The 17933-nt window shown below is 43.7% G+C and overlaps 1 protein-coding gene and 1 pseudogene across 1 annotated transcript in view; both read right to left on the bottom strand.

Annotated features, from left to right (window-relative positions):
• DNAH1 (dynein axonemal heavy chain 1) overlaps nucleotides 1-17933 on the bottom strand; it is a 691978-nt gene that overhangs the window by 570725 nt on the left and 103320 nt on the right. Inside the window, exon 6 of the mRNA XM_053721084.1 lies at nucleotides 14620-14755. Coding sequence (XP_053577059.1) covers nucleotides 14620-14755 — 136 coding nt within the window. The remainder of the gene's footprint in view (nucleotides 1-14619; nucleotides 14756-17933) is intronic.
• LOC128636782 (uncharacterized) lies at nucleotides 10271-10389 on the bottom strand (annotated as a pseudogene).

The raw sequence follows: 17933 nt of genomic DNA, 5'->3' as shown, positions 1-17933 counted from the left end.
AAACAGGCTTGATTCTAACCAGAGCCTGAACAAAGGCTTGAACATCTGGCACAGCTGCCAACTTTTTGTGAAGTAACACAGACAAGGCAGAAATCTGTCCCTTCAAGGAACTTGCAGATAATCCTTTCTCCAATCCTTCTTGAAGAAAGGATAGAATCTTAGGAATTTTTACCTTGTCCCAAGGGAATCCTTTAGATTCACACCAACAGATATATTTTTTCCATATTTTGTGGTAAATTTTTCTAGTTACAGGCTTTCTGGCCTGAACAAGAGTATCAATAACAGAATCTGAGAACCCTCGCTTTGATAAGATCAAGCGTTCAATCTCCAAGCAGTCAGTTGGAGTGAGACCAGATTCGGATGTTCGAACGGACCTTGAACAAGAAGGTCTCGTCTCAAAGGTAGCTTCCATGGTGGAGCCGATGACATATTCACCAGATCTGCATACCAAGTCCTGCGTGGCCACGCAGGAGCTATCAAGATCACCGATGCCCTCTCCTGATTGATCCTGGCTACCAGCCTGGGGATGAGAGGAAACGGCGGGAATACCTAAGCTAGTTTGAAGGTCCAAGGTGCTACTAGTGCATCTACTAGAGTCGCCTTGGGATCCCTGGATCTGGACCCGTAGCAAGGAACCTTGAAGTTCTGACGAGAGGCCATCAGATCCATGTCTGGAATGCCCCACAGTTGAGTAATTTGGGCAAAGATTTCCGGATGGAGTTCCCACTCCCCCGGATGTAATGTCTGACGACTCAGAAAATCCGCTTCCCAATTTTCCACTCCTGGGATGTGGATTGCAGACAGGTGGCAGGAGTGAGTCTCCGCCCATTGAATGATTTTGGTCACTTCTTCCATCGCCAGGGAACTCCTTGTTCCCCCCTGATGGTTGATGTACGCAACAGTTGTCATGTTGTCTGATTGAAACCGTATGAACTTGGCCTTTGCTAGCTGAGGCCAAGCCTTGAGAGCATTGAGTATCGCTCTCAGTTCCAGAATATTTATCGGTAGAAGAGATTCTTCCCGAGACCAAAGACCCTGAGCTTTCAGGGGTCCCCAGACCGCGCCCCAGCCCATCAGACTGGCGTCGGTCGTGACAATGACCCACTCTGGCCTGCGGAAGTTCATCCCTTGTGACAGGTTGTCCAGGGACAGCCACCAACGGAGTGAATCTCTGGTCCTCTGATTTACTTGTATCGTCGGAGACAAGTCTGTATAGTCCCCATTCCACTGACTGAGCATGCACAGTTGTAATGGTCTTAGATGAATGCGCGCAAAAGGAACTATGTCCATTGCCGCTACCATCAAACCTATTACTTCCATGCACTGCGCTATGGAAGGAAGAGGAACGGAATGAAGTATTTGACAAGAGTTTAGAAGTTTTGTTTTTCTGGCCTCTGTCAGAAAAATCCTCATTTCTAAGGAGTCTATTATTGTTCCCAAGAAGGGAACCCTTGTTGACGGAGATAGAGAACTCTTTTTCTACGTTCACTTTCCATCCGTGAGATCTGAGAAAGGCCAGGACTATGTCCGTGTGAGCCTTTGCTTGAGGAAGGGACGACGCTTGAATCAGAATGTCGTCCAAGTAAGGTACTACTGCAATGCCCCTTGGTCTTAGCACCGCTAGAAGGGACCCTAGTACCTTTGTGAAAATCCTTGGAGCAGTGGCTAATCCGAAAGGAAGTGCCACGAACTGGTAATGCTTGTCCAGGAATGCGAACCTTAGGAACCGATGATGTTCCTTGTGGATAGGAATATGTAGATACGCATCCTTTAAATCCACCGTGGTCATGAATTGACCTTCCTGGATGGAAGGAAGAATTGTTCGAATGGTTTCCATTTTGAATGATGGAACCTTGAGAAACTTGTTTAGGATCTTGAGATCTAAGATTGGTCTGAACGTTCCCTCTTTTTTGGGAACTACGAACAGATTGGAGTAGAACCCCATCCCTTGTTCCCCTAATGGAACAGGATGAATCACTCCCATTTTTAACAGGTCTTCTACACAATGTAAGAATGCCTGTTTTTTTATGTGGTCTGAAGACAATTGAGACCTGTGGAACCTCCCCCTTGGGGGAAGCCCCTTGAATTCCAGAAGATAACCTTGGGAGACTATTTCTAGTGCCCAAGGATCCAGAACATCTCTTGCCCAAGCCTGAGCGAAGAGAGAGAGTCTGCCCCCCACCAGATCCGGTCCCGGATCGGGGGCCAACATTTCATGCTGTCTTGGTAGCAGTGGCAGGTTTCTTGGCCTGCTTTCCCTTGTTCCAGCCTTGCATTGGTCTCCAGGCTGGCTTGGCTTGAGAAGTATTACCCTCTTGCTTAGAGGACGTAGCACTTGGGGCTGGTCCGTTTCTACGAAAGGGACGAAAATTAGGTTTATTTTTGGCCTTGAAAGACCTATCCTGAGGAAGGGCGTGGCCCTTACCCCCAGTGATATCAGAGATAATCTCTTTCAAGTCAGGGCCAAACAGCGTTTTCCCCTTGAAAGGAATGTTAAGCAATTTTCTTGATTGAATAATAAAAAACTACAGTTAAACACTAAAAAACTCTAAGCCATCTCCGTGGAGATGTTGCCTGTACAACGGCAAAGAGAATGACTGGGGTAGGCGGAGCCTAGGAGGGATCATGTGACCAGCTTTGCTGGGCTCTTTGCCATTTCCTGTTGGGGAAGAGAATATCCCACAAGTAAGGATGACGCCGTGGACCGGACACACCTATGTTGGAGAAAACCTGTCTGAAAAACAGGGAGGGCCGTGGACTCACCGTGTCAAGAAATAAAACAAAATTTATGCTTACCTCTTGTGGTGTATCCAGTGCACGGGTTCATCCATTACTTGTGGGATATTCTCCTTCCCAACAGGAAGTTGCAAGAGGACACCCACAGCAGAGCTGTCTATATAGCTCCTCCCCTAACCCCCACCTCCAGTCATTCGACCGAAGACAAGTAAGAAAAAAGATAAACTATAGGGTGCAGTGGTGACTGTACTTTAAAAAATAAAAACACCTGCCTTAAAGTGACAGGGCGGGCCGTGAACAGGATACACCACAAGAGAAAGAAATTTATCAGGTAAGCATACATTTTGTAAGCATAAATTTTGTTTTCTCTTGTAAGGTGTATCCAGTCCACGGGTCCATCCATTACTTGTGGGATACCAATACCAAAGCTTTAGGACACAAATGAAGGGAGGGACAAGGCAGGCACCTAAACGGAAGGCACCACTGCCTGTAAGACCTTTCTCCCAAAAATAGCCTCTGAGGAAGCCAAAGTATCAAATTTGTAGAATTTAGAGGTATGAAGCGATGACCAAGTCGCCGCTTTACAAATCTGTTCAACAGAGGCCTCATGTTTAAAAGCCCATGTGGAAGCTACCGCTCTAGTAGAATGAGCTGTAATTCTTTCAGGAGGCTGCTGGCCAGCAGTCTCATAAGCAAAACGGATTATGCTTCTCAGCCAAAAAGAAAGAGAAGTTGCTGAAGCCTTTTGGCCTCTCCTCTTTCCAGAGTAGACAACAAACAATGCAGATGTTTGACGAAAATCCTTAGTAGCTTGCAGATAAAACTTTAAAGCACGAACCACGTCAAGATTGTGTAACAGACGTTCCTTCTTTGAAGAAAGATTAGGACACAGTGACGGAACAACAATTTCCTGATTGATATTCCTATTAGATACTACCTTAGGAAGAAACCCAGGTTTGGTACGCAAAACTACCTTATCTGCATGGAAGATCAGATAAGGGGAATCACACTGTAAGGCAGATAACTCTGAAACTCTTCGAGCCGAAGAGATAGCTACTAAAAACAGAACTTTCCAAGATAAAAGCTTGATATCTATGGAATGCAAGGGTTCAAATGGAACCCCTTGAAGAACTTTAAGAACTAAATTTAAACTCCATGGTGGAGCAACAGGTTTAAACACAGGCCTGATTCTAACCAAAGCCTGACAAAACGCCAGAACGTCTGGAACATCAGCCAGACGCTTGTGCAAAAGAATAGACAGAGCAGAAATCTGTCCCTTTAAGGAACTAGCCGATAATCCCTTTTCCAATCCTTCTTGGAGAAAAGACAGTATCCTAGGAATCCTGACCTTACTCCACGAGTAACCCTTGGATTCACACCAATGAAGATATTTACACCATATCTTATGATAGATTTTCCTGGTGACAGGCTTTCGAGCCTGAATCAAGGTATCAATGACCGACTCGGAGAAACCACGTTTTGATAAAATCAAGCGTTCAATCTCCAAGCAGTCAGACGCAGAGAAACTAGATTTGGATGTTTGAATGGACCTTGAAGTAGAAGGTCCTGCCTCAGCGGCAGAGTCCATGGTGGAAAGGATGACGTGTCCACCAGATCTGCATACCAAGTCCTGCGTGGCCACGCAGGTGCTATCAAAATCACCAAAGCTCTCTCCTGCTTGATCTTGGCAATCAGACGAGGGAGGAGAGGAAATGGTGGGAACACATAAGCCAGGCTGAAGGACCAGGGCACTGCTAGAGCATCTATCAGCGTTGCCTGGGGATCCCTTGACCTGGACCCGTAACGAGGAAGCTTGGCGTTCTGACGAGACGCCATCAGATCCAGTTCTGGTTTGCCCCATAGTTGAATCAGCTGGGCAAATACCTCCGGATGGAGCTTCCACTCCCCCGGATGAAAAGTCTGCCGACTTAGAAAGTCCGCCTCCCAGTTCTCTACTCCTGGGATATGGATAGCTGAGAGATGGCAAGAGTGAACCTCTGCCCATAGAATTATCTTGGAAACCTCCATCATGGCCAGGGGACTCCTTGTTCCCCCCTGATGGTTGATATAGGCTACAGTCGTGATATTGTCCGACTGAAATCTGATGAATCTGACCGCAGCTAGTTGAGGCCAAGCCTGAAGAGCATTGAATATCGCTCTTAGCTCCAGAATGTTTATCGGAAGGAGGGCCTCCTCCTGAGTCCACGAACCCTGAGCCTTCAGGGAACTCCAGACTGCACCCCAGCCCAGAAGGCTGGCATCTGTCGTCACTATAGTCCACTCTGGCCTGCGGAAACTCATTCCACTGGACAGATGGACCCGAGATAACCACCAGAGAAGAGAATCCCTGGTCTCTTGATCCAGATTTAACAGAGGAGACAAATCTGTGTAGTCCCCATCCCACTGATTGAGCATTCAAAGTTGCAGTGGTCTGAGATGTAGGCGGGCAAACTGAACTATGTCCATTGCCGCTACCATTACGCCGATCATTTCCATACACTGAGCCACTGATGGCCGAGAAGTGGAATGAAGAGCACGGCAAGAAGTTTGAAGCTTTGATATCCTGACCTCTGTCAGAAAAATTTTCATTTCTACCGAATCTATCAGAGTTCCTAGGAAGGAAACTCTTGTGAGAGGAGAGAGTGAACTCTTTTCTCTGTTCACCTTTCACCCGTGAGACCTCAGAAAGGCCAGAACAATGTCCGTATGGGACTTGGCGATTTGAAAAGTCGATGACTGGATCAGGATGTCGTCTAGGTAAGGAGCCACCGAAATGCCCCGTGGTCTTAGAACCGCCAGTAGAGACCCTAGAACCTTCATAAAGATTCTGGGCGCCGTGGCTAATCCAAAGGGAAGAACCACAAACTGGTAATGCCTGTCTAGGAAGGCGAACCTGAGGAACTGATGATGATCTCTGTGAATCGGAATGTGGAGATAAGCATCCTTGAAGTCCATGGTAGTCATATATTGACCCTCCTGGATCATAGGGAGGATGGTTCGGATTGTCTCCATCTTGAAAGATGGGACCCTGAGAAATTTGTTTAGGATCTTGAGATCCAAGATTGGTCTGAACGTTCCCTCTTTTTTGGGAACTATAAACAGGTTTGAATAGAAACCCTGCCCCTGTTCCTCCCTTGGAACTGGGTGGATCACTCCCATAACCAGTAGGTCTTGAACGCAACGTAAGAATGCCTCTCTCTTTATCTGGTTTGCAGATAATTGTGAGAGGTGAAATCTCCCCTTTGGAGATGAACCTTTGAATTCCAGAAGATATCCCTGGGAAACAATCTCTAGTGCCCAGGGATCCTGGACGTCTCTTGCCCAAGCCTGAGCGAAGAGAGAAAGTCTGCCCCCTACTAGATCCGGTCCCGGATCGGGGGCTACTCCTTCATGCTGTCTTAGAGGCAGCAGCAGGTTTTTTGGCCTGCTTCCCCTTGTTCCAAACCTAGTTAGGTCTCCAGACTGGTTTGGACTGGGCGAAATTTCCCTCTTGTTTTGTATTAGAGGAAGCTGAAGCTGCGCCACTCTTGAAGTTTCGAAAGGAAAGAAAATTATTCTGTTTGGTCCTTAACTTATTTGATCTATCCTGAGGAAGGGCGTGACCTTTTCCTCCAGTAATATCAGAAATTATCTCCTTCAGACCAGGCCCGAATAGGGTCTGTCCCTTGAAGGGGATGTTAAGAAGCTTAGACTTTGAAGTAGCGTCTGCTAACCAGGACTTAAGCCATAGCGCCCTACGCGCCAGAATGGCAAAACCTGAATTCTTAGCCGTTAGTTTGGTTAAATGAAAAACGGCGTCAGAAATAAAGGAATTAGCTAACTTAAGAGCTTTAATCCTGTCTAAAATATCATCTAACGGGGTCTCCACCTGTAGAGCCTCCTCAAGAGACTTGAACCAAAAAGCCGCTGCAGCAGTAACCGGGGATATGCATGCAAGAGGCTGGAGGATAAAACCTTGATGTATAAAAATTTTCTTAAGGAGACCCTCCAATTTTTTATCCATAGAATCTAGGAAAGCACAACTGTCCTCGACGGGGATAGTTGTACGCTTAGCTAAGGTAGAGACAGCTCCCTCCACCTTAGGGACCGTCTGCCACGAGTCCCGTATGGCGGCATCTATGGGAAACATCTTTTTAAAAGCAGGAGGGGGAGAGAACGGCACACCTGGTCTATCCCATTCCTTAGTAATAATTTCCGAAAACCTCTTAGGGACTGGAAAAACATCAGTGTAAACAGGCACAGCAAAGTATTTGTCCATCTTACACAATTTCTCTGGAACTGCAATGGGTTCACAATCGTCCAGAGTCGCTAAAACCTCTCTAAGCAATAAGCGGAGGTGTTCGAGCTTAAATTTAAACGCTGTCATTTCAGAATCAGACTGAAGCAACACCTTCCCTGAATCTGAAATGTCACCCACAGATAGAAGCTCTCCTGCCTCGGCTTCTGAGTATTGTGAGGGTATATCGGACACAGGTATTAAAGCGTCAGAAAGCTCTGTATTAGTTCTAGCACCAGAGCTGTCTCGCTTTCCTTGTAACCCTGGCAGTTTGGACAATACCTCTGAGAGGGTAGCATTCATAACTGCCGCCATGTCCTGTAAGGTAAAAGAATTAGACACGCTAGATGTACTTGGCGTCACTTGAGCGGGAGTTATAGGTTCTGACACATGGGGAGAGCTAGATGGCATAATCTCCCTTTTTTCAGTCAGAGAATCCTCTGGAGATAAATCTTTAAATGCCATAATATGGTCTTTATAGTTTATAGAAATTCCAGTACATTTGGTACACATTCTAAGAGGGGGTTCCACAATGGCTTCCAAACATATTGAACAAGGAGTTTCCTCTATGTCAGACATGTTTCACAGACTAGTAATAAGACAAGCAAGCTTGGAAAACACAGCAATTAAACAAAAACGTTACTGTGCCTTTAAGAGAAAAAAACTAGCACTTAAACTGCAAAACAGTGTGAAAATATAGTAAAGTCTTCGAAATTTTTACAGTGTGTGTAAGGGACTAAAGCAACATTGCACCCACTTGCAAATGGATGATTAACCCCTTAGCCCCCAAACCGGATTTAAAAAACGTCAACCACCAGTAAAATACAGTTGAGCACCTTGCCACAGCTCTGCTGAGGCTCCTACCTGCCCTCAAATACGATTTAAGGAAGAAATAAACCCTTTATAATGGTCCTCAGATGCCAGAGGACTCCTCTAGGGAAGCTGGATGTCTCAGTCTGAAGGAAACTGCGCATCTAGAGCGCGAAAATAGGCCCCTCCCACCATGTACTGGATGTCAGAGGGGCCTTAAGAAAATACTCCTAGGAGTATCTGACTAGCCATGTGGAAACTAGGCACCAAATAAAGACTTATCTCCCTCAGAGAAAAAAACATTCTATTTATGAAACATGCCAACGTTTTGTCACTAAGTAATATGAGTATTAACATGAGCATTACCCTGTTTTGTAAGCATGATCCCAGTCGTTGTTAAATCACTGCATCTAGCTTACCTCAAATACACAAGGCTCTGTCAGCATTTTCTAGAACTTATTCATCTCTCTAGAAATAAAAATACTCAACATACCTCAAAGCAGGTAATCTGCAGACCGTTCCCCCAACTGAAGTTTTCCCATACTCTTCAGTTATGTGTGAGAACAGCAATGGACCTGAATTACAAACCGCTAAGATCATCAACCTCCAGGCAGAATTCTTCTTCTAATTTCTGCCTGAGAGTAAAACAGTACAACGCCGGTACCGTTTAAAAATAACAAACTCTTGATTGAAGGTAACACTACACTAAGTCACCACATATATCTTGATACTTCCTATCTTGTCGAGAGTTGCAAGAGAATGACTGGAGGTGGGGGTTAGGGGAGGAGCTATATAGACAACTCTGCTGTGGGTGTCCTCTTGCAACTTCCTGTTGGGAAGGAGAATATCCCACAAGTAATGGATGAACCCGTGGACTGTATACACCTTACAAGAGAAATACATTTATCAGGTAAGCATAAATTTTGTTTTCCTTCTTAAGACACGGTGAGTCCACGGAATCATCAATTACTGTTGGGAATCAATACCCAAGCTAGAGGACACAGATGATAAGGGAGGGACAAGACAGGTAACCTAAACAGAAGGCACTACTGATTGAAGAACCCTTCTCCTGCAAGAACCTCAGTCGAAGCAAAAGGAATCTAATTTGTAAAAATTTTATAGGAAATGCAGAGAAGACCAAGTTGCAGCCTTGCAAAACTATTCCACAGAAGCTTCATTTTTTGAAAATCCAAGAGAGACAGCCCTAGTGGAATAAGCTGTAATCCTCTCTGGAGACTGCTGCCCAGCAGTCTCATAAGCAAAACCAATTATACTTCTCCACCAGAGGGAAAGAGAAGTAACAGAAGCCCTCACGCTTCCCAGAGAAACAAACAAACAGGACAGAAGACTGGAGAAATCTTCAGTCGTCTGTAAATAAAATTGTAAAGCACGCACAACCACCAAGTTGTGCAACAAACGCTCTTCAGAAAAGAAGAACTACGACAAAGAGAAGGAACAACAAGTTCCTGATTTAAACCTACGTTAGAAAGGAATCTAACTTGGCACAAAAGACCGCCTCGTCAGCATGAAAGATAAGGCGAATCACACTGTAAAGCTGAGAGTTCCCACACTCTCCAAGCCGAAGCGAAAGCAAAAATTAACAAAACCTTCCAAGATAACTATTAATATCTATGGAATGCAAAGGCTAAAACATAGCTTGGTGCAAAACTTTAAGAACAAAAGTTAAGGCTCCTAGCAGAAGCAACAGACTTAAACACAGGCCTGATTCTGACCAAGGCCTGATAAAAAAATGTGCATATCTGGCCAGCCCCTTAAGCAGCCAGAAAGATAATGCAGAAATCTGACCCTTCAGAGAACTGACTGACAAAAACTCCAGACCTTCCCGCAGAAAGGACAAAATACTAAGAATCCTGACCCTAATCCTAGCAGTCAGCTTCTGATAAGAGATTTGGGAGAAGGAAAAGACCCAGAATTACTGATGCTCTCTCCTGTTTGACACGAACAATAACTCGTGAAAGGAAGCAAATGGAGGAAACAGGGATGCTAGACTGAAATCCTAGAAAACACCAACAGAGCATCTATCAGAACGGTCTGCAGATCCTGAATGGTATCTTCGAAGCTTGGCCTTCAGTCGAAACGCCCTCAAAAGCCCATTCCGGGAACCCCCCACGTAAGGCTTTACCTGGAGAGCACCTCCGGAAGGAGAGTTAAGAAATTTGCATGTCCTGGAAAATAGCAAAAGGAATGATGGAATACCATCAGACCAATTCCCCCCATAAACAGAGTCACTGAAAAGTGAAGAAAAATCAACTGCAGCTAATTCCAAACTCCCAACCTCCTGGTTGCAAGATAGCTAGGCTATCCACTGGCCACTAGAGCTTGCTGTTGGCTGGACAGTAGACTGCATAGAGGGGAAAAGGAATAAATCCTTGATTGTTTGACCTCTGTTAAACATCTTTTCCTAGATAGAGAATCTAATCAGGTCCAAGCATACTGCACCTGGTGTTCCCAGGCAGACACCCATCCAGGTACTAACCAGGCCTGACCCTGCATAACTTCCGAGATCAGACGGAATCTGGCGCATTCAGGGTATTGTGGCGGTAGACCCAAAAAACTCACCCTTGTGAATGGAACAAGGGAACTCTTCTCCAAACTTATCTTCCATCCCTGGAAAAGAAGATTGGACAAGATCCTTTAAAAGAGAGTTTGCTGGAAGGATGATACCTGAACCACATATTGTCCAGAAAAAAGCCCTTGCAATATCCCAAGACCTAGAGGTCTGTCTAGGATGACGACAACTCAGAAAACTTGAGAAGATCTTGATCAAGGGAACAATAAATCTCTCAGGTCTATGTTCGTTATGAACAGGCCCTCTTGAATCAAAGGAGAAAGGATACTACTTTGAAGGTCAGATCTGAGATACTTGAGGTAAATACCTAGATCCCGTTCCCAAACTGGGACTGGAACTATCACTCCCAGAGACGAAGACCCTGAACCCAGTTCAAGGAAGCCTCTCATCCTACTTGGATTGCAGATACTCTAGGCGAAAAAAACTGCCCCTGTGAGGAAATCTTAGATTCCATTTGAAAAGGCATGACTGACCCTGCAGAAAGCAGAAAAATAAACTTTCCCTCACTCTCTTGACGAGTGGTAGAAAAACTTTTTCACCCTTAAAGTGAGAGGATACTTCTGCTAGACCAAGCTCTAACAAGGTCTCATCCTTAAAAGGAGACGCCAGAAGCGTGGATTTGGAGGAAATGAATCTGCAACTGCAGAACTATAAAGCCTAGGCTGTACCACTAAACCACAGGTAGGCTTCTCAGCTGACCTTAGATATCAGCTTCAATGCCCGGCGGCTAGTACAGCAAGTCTAATGAGACAAGCCATTGCTCTAAATGCGCAAATAAACCTCCAGCTTCTTATCCATAGATCCATAAAGGAGCAGCTACCCTCCATAGGGATCAAAGTTCTCTGAACCATAGTAGAAAAGCTCCCTTCTACCTAGGGCACGAGCATCTTAAATGGAGTCAGAAACAGGAAAATCCTTTAAAGGACGGGAGACAGGGAGAAAGGTATCCCTAGCTTCTCCTACACCTGAGAACATTTCAATAGCACTTCTGTAAACATTTCCTCAAAGGGATGAACATCTAAGAAATGATCAAGTTTACAAAACCTCCAGGGGTTGACAACGACAGGGATATCGATGTCATCCAAGTAGCTAAAACTTCCTATAACAGTACATGAGGTGTGCAAGCATACATCTGAAGTATATGACTTCAGCATAAAATGAAGGAATTATACTATCCAAATCTGATATTTCACTCTCAGAAATTACCGGCGAATCTTCCTCACCAGACTTAGGATAGAGGATGACCTGCGTAACAGAAAATGGATCAGAAACCTCACATCTGAACTTTAAACGTCCTCTTGCATTTTCCCTGAAGGTAAGGGAAAAACCAGATAAAGTCGAAGACACCGCAGAGGATACCTGAACTGCAAAATCTGAAGGCAAATACACTCCTTCAGGAGATAGAGAGGAACCACAGGGCACTGTATGTGATGCCATTGAGGCTTGGGACATATAAGGAGAAAGCTGTGGCATTGCCTGAACAGCATCATCCTGGAAGACATAAGGCTCAGATTTATCTCCTCTTGCGTTTGTAGCATTATTAGCTTTTGCTAAGCAACTGCACGGAAAAAAACAAAGACTTCTTAATCTGTCTAAAGATATCTTAAGAGGCAAAAAGCTTCAAAGAATATTGGAATTTAAAATAATATATTCTGAATATGAGGGACAGAGATTTATAAAAAAAATATATAATCCTCAAATCAATAACATATGTTCCTAGGCTGCTCCAACTAGAACATAAGCCCCACATCTAAAAAGTTATGAGATGTCTCCAGATTAATCTATTTAAGGAACATAAATATTAAAAGTAAAATTAACCATTTATTTCTCCATCATAAAACCATAATTGAGGATTTATGAAAAAATGTTATGATGTCATGAAAACACGTTAGGTTATATCCCTATTAGCACCTTGGATAAGAGAAATATACAACTTTAAAAGTACTTCCGCTTCATCCTGCCTCAATACATGTTCATATATAGTAATATACTCCAAGTTAAGCAGAAAAAAAACTGCGCTCCATATCTAAAATGGTGCCGCTCTACTAAGAGAAGAAAGGAGGCGGGGCCACCAATCAGCAGCGAAATGAAGCGCGCGATCGTACTTCATCCTGCCGATAAAACCACTGACAGTCACAATACTAAGCATACATAGAAATAATGACAAGAGGCATTAACCACAGTACTGCCGCTTACTTCATCCTGCTGCTTCTTAAGAGCAGAGAAATATCAGGCAGCGATATCTAGTACCACTCCGTTATAGGAGCCCCATATGAAGACGCTGACAGAAAATGCGCAATCTCTAGGCACTGATAGCGATGCACGATAGATTGGGGTAGCATAAGACATATTAAGGCATTTCTAACCGTCATAAAACATCAACTTTTAGTAAGTCAGTAAAGCTAAAAACACCTCTGAGCCCCCAGTAGAGGTTAACTCTTCTGAAAGCGATTAACCCCTAAGTCTACTAGCCACTTGCATTAGCGCCTGCTCCCTGCCAGAAAATAACTTCTAATGAAGGAATCTGAGTCCTGTATAAGTTGCAGGAATTTCTTAACTTAGCATAGAAATGGTGCACCTAAAAGGCTGCATACAGTAGACAATTTTATGTGGATTCTATAGTCACTGAAAACACAGGGCAAGCCCAACAGAATTGCGCAGCAATATCTCTAATTTCCTCTGAGAAAAGCGTGCTCAGTAACACAAGTTCCAAACATCATTTTAAAAGTATCAGGGATATTATTAACCCCTAAAGTGCCTCTAACACATGGGCCTAATCTTTCAAGGTATAATAACATACAGTATTAACCCCTAGTCTCCTGTCACCAAAGTGCCTGCATCCTGCCTACAATATCCTTCTAAAGGATAAATATATGTCCCAAATAATATGCAGTGAAGACTCATAAGTGCAAGTCCCCAATCTTAGAAGACAAAAGCACTTACCTGCATCTGGCCGTCCGGCTGGAGGGAAGCTTACTAGGTATGAGAGGATGCCGCTCCTCACAGTGGCCTGTAAAAAAAGAAAGACAGAGTAAACCTACTCAGGCTTTCTATACCAGGGCAGCAACATGTTAGCAAAAACGCAGCAAGGCCCACCTTACAAGTTCCTAACTGCTTTAAAGCCACCACTGCCCTACTGAAGAGACGAACGTGGAGTACGGCTAGACCCAATCTTGAGAGGAAAGATCAGAGCAAACCTACTCTGCTTTCAAAATAATAAAATCTTGATTGAAGTGAAATAAATCCAATCTTCTTCAGACACCAAAAACTTCACCTATTCCTTCACGAAGGCAAAGAGAATGACTGGGGGTTGTGGGAAGGGAAGAGATACTTAAAGGACCAGTCAACACAGTAGATTTGCATAATCAACAAATGCAAGATAACAAGACAATGCAATAGCACTTAGTCTGAACTTCAAATGAGTAGTAGATTTGTTTTCTGTCAATTTTAAAAGTTATGTCTTTTTCCACTCCCCCTGTACCATGTGACAGCCATCAGCCATTCACAAATGCATACATGTACCATGTGACAGCCATCAGCCATTCACAAATGCATACACACTTATTCTTGCACATGCTCAGTAGAAGCTGGTGACTCAAAAAGTTTAAATATAAAAAGACTGTGCACATTTAGATAATGGAAGTAAATTGAAAAGTTGTTTAAAATGGCATGCTCTATCTGAATCATGAAAGTTTAATTTTGATTGAGTGTCCCTTTAACAGCTTTGCTGTGGTGCTCTTTGCCTCCTCCTGCTGGCCAGGAGTGATATTCCCAACAGTAATGGATGATTCTGTGGACTCACCGTGTCTTAAGAAATAAATACACATTTTGCTAACAATATGGCATCTTTCAGTTTTTTAAACTATGATTTTTTCTGTTGATCTTTTACAATACAGTGCTTAGTTCCTGTAATATATTATGTGTACAAAATAAATACTTTACTGTTTAAGAACATTTATCTCACTTTAGCTCAGTGGAAAATTGTTTACCTTAGACACAGTGTAACATTTTCAATAGGCAGCTGCCTACTTTGCCTAATCACAAAAGTAGTCCTATCTCCAACATTAGTGGGTGAGCGCTGCTGATAGAGAAACAGGTTTATGATAATGGTTTTGTGGCCCTTTATATAAAGATTACTAGAGCTTCTTGTATAAATAATACCTGATATAACTCTACAAGTTACTCTAGTCACATATGTCTGTATTACCTCCAATGGTAGATATGTGGGCGCAGTGCCAGGAAGATTGTTGGTGTGTGTACGGCGCGGCATTAGTAGGTTTAAATCTATCCCTTCATTTATCAGCAGCTGAGCTATATTCAATTTGAGATATTCACGTCTTCTCCTATAAATAAAAAAATACAATAAACACTATCAATAAGCAAAAAAGGAACAGTAAACACCTTGAGATTGTAATATAAAGAGCTAAATTATAAGTGGAACACTAATTTATCACACGCCCGTAAACGGGCAAATTTGCACGTTTATGGGCATGCAATAAATAACCAGCCATTACAAGTGGCTGGTTATTGCTACCACGAGCTTGCGGTAGCAATAAGCGCTCAAAAAATTAACCAAAGTTCAGACCTCTGGTTAATTTTTCAAATGCCCCCAAATTTAAGTTTGTAGTGTCTTCAAAAAATAATCCTTTTTAAAAAACAACAACAAAAAACTAAATTTATGCTTACCTGATAAATTGATTTCTTCTATGGTAAGACAAGTCCACGGATTCATCCTTTACTTGTGGGATATTATCCTTCCCTAAGGTACAGGAAGAAAAAGGAGAAACTACAAGGTGCAGAGGTGACTGAGTTGAAATAAAAAAATACAATCTGTCTTAAAATGACAGGGCGGGCCGTGGACTCGTCTTACCATAGAAGAAATCAATTTATCAGGTAAGCAAAAATTTAGTTTTCTTCTTTAAAGGTAAGACGAGTCCACAGATTCATCCTTTACTTGTGGGATACAATACCAAAGCTACAGGACACGGATGAACGGGAGGGACAAGACAGATGGTTAAACAGAAGGCACCACTGCTTGAAGAACTTTTCTCCCAAATATAGCCTCCGAAGAAGCAAAGGTATCAAATTTGTAAAATTTGGAAAAGGTATGAAGCGAAGACCAAGTCGCAGCCTTAAAAATCTGTTCAACAGAAGCATCATTTTTAAAAGCCCATGTGGAAGCCACCGCTCTAGTAGAGTGAGCTGTAATTCTTTCAGGAGGCTGCTGACCAGCAGTCTCGTATGCCAAACGGATGATGCTTTTGAGCCAAAAGGCAAGAGAGGTAGCCGTAGCTTTTTGACCTCTACGTTTTCCAGAATAGACAACAAACAAAGAAGATGTTTGACGGAAATCTTTGGTCGCTTGCAAGTAAAACTTCAAAGTATGAACCACGTCCAAGTTGTGCAACAGACGCTCCTTCTTAGAGGAAAGATTAGGACACAGAGAAGGAACAACAATTTCCTGATTGATATTCCTATTAGTAACAACCTTAGGAAGGAATCCAGGTTTGGTACGCAAAACCACCTTATCAGCATGGAAAACAAAATAAGGCGAGTCGCATTGCAATGCAGATAGTTCAGAAACTCTTCGAGCCGAAGAGATAGCAACTAAAAACAGAACTTTCCAAGATAGAAGCTTAATATCTATGGAATGCATAGGTTCAAACGGAACCCCTTGAAGAACTTTAAGAACTAAATTCAAACTCCATGGCGGAGCAACAGGTTTAAACACAGGCTTGATTCTAACTAAAGCCTGACAGAACGACTGAACGTCTGGAACATCTGCCAGACGCTTGTGCTGTAGAATTGATAAAGCAGATATCTGTCCCTTTAATGAACCAGCTGATAGCCCCTTCTCTAATCCTTCTTGGAGAAAAGACAAAATCCTAGGAATCCTGATCTTACTCCATGAGTAGCCTTTGGATTCGCACCAATAAAGATATTTACGCCATATCTTATGATAAATTTTCCTGGTGACAGGCTTTCGAGCCTGAATCAAGGTATCTATGACCGACTCAGAGAACCCCCGCTTGGATAAAGTCAAGCGTTCAATCTCCAAGCAGTCAGTCGCAGAGAAACTAGATTTGGATGCTGGAACGGACCTTGAATCAGAAGGTCCTGTCTCAGTGGCAGAGTCCATGATGGAAGAGATGACATGTCCACCAGGTCTGCATACCAAGTCCTGCGTGGCCACCCAGGTGCTATAAAAATAGAGCATCTATCAGTACTGCCTGAGGATCCCTTGACCTGGACCCGTAACAAGGAAGTTTGGCGTTCTGACGAGACGCCATCAGACGCCTGAATTAAGATATTGTCCAGATAAGGCGCCACTGCTATGCCTCATGGCCTTAGAACCGCCAGAAGGGACCCTAGCACCTTTGTGAAAATTCTGGGAGCTGTGGCCAACCCGAAGGGAAGAGCCACAAACTGGTAATGCTTGTCCAGAAAGGCGAACCTGAGGAACTGGTGATGATCTTTGTGGATAGGAATGTGTAGATACGCATCCTTTAAGTCCACGGTGATCATATATTGACCCTCCTGGATCATTGGCAAAATAGTCTGAATGGTTTCCATCTTGAAGGATGGGACTCTGAGGAATTTGTTTAGGATCTTGAGATCCAAAATTGGTCTGAAAGTTCCCTCTTTTTTGGGAACCACAAACAGATTGGAGTAGAACCCTTGCCCCTGTTCTGTTTCCGGAACTGGGCAGCTCACTCCCATGGAAAATAGGTCTTCTACACAACGTAAGAACGCCTCTCTTTTTGTCTGGTTTACAGACAATTGAGAAAGATGGAATCTCCCCCTTGGGGGAGAATCTTTGAACTCTAGAAGTTACCCCTGGGTTACTATTTCTAAAGCCCAGGAGTCCTGAACATCTCTTGCCCAAGCCTGAGCGAAGAGAGAAAGTCTGACCCCTACTAGATCTGGTCCCGGATCGGGGGCTACCCCTTCATGCTGTCTTGGTGGCAGCAGCGGGCTTCTTGGCCTGTTTACCCTTGTTCCAAGTCTGGTTAGGTCTCCAGACTAACTTGGATTGAGCAAAATTCCCCTCTTGCTTTGCGGCAGGGGAAGAGGTAGAGGGACCACCTTTGAAGTTCCGAAAGGAACGAAAATTATTTTGTTTGGTCCTCATCTTATTCGTCTTATCCTGAGGAAGAGCATGGCCTTTCCCTCCTGTGATGTCTGAAATGATCTCTTTCAGTTCAGGCCGAATAGGGTCTTACCCTTGAAAGGGATGGCTAAAAGCTTAGCCTTTGATGACACATCAGCAGACCAGGACTTAAGCCATAACGCTCTACGCGCTAAAATGGCAAAACCTGAATTCTTCGCCGCTAATTTAGCCAATTGAAAAGCGGCATCGGTAATGAAAGAATTAGCTAGCTTGAGAGCCCTAATTCTATCCAGAATATCATCTAATGGGGTCTCAACCTGAAGAGCCTCTTCCAGGGCCTCGAACCAAAAGGACGCTGCAGTAGTTACAGGAACAATGCACGCTATAGGTTGGAGAAGAAAACCTTGGTG

The sequence above is a fragment of the Bombina bombina genome, chromosome 7 (assembly GCF_027579735.1).
Source record: "Bombina bombina isolate aBomBom1 chromosome 7, aBomBom1.pri, whole genome shotgun sequence".
Classification (NCBI taxonomy): domain Eukaryota; kingdom Metazoa; phylum Chordata; class Amphibia; order Anura; family Bombinatoridae; genus Bombina; species Bombina bombina.
The sequence above is the reverse complement of the archived record's forward strand: the minus strand, read 5'-3'. Positions and strand labels throughout refer to the sequence as shown.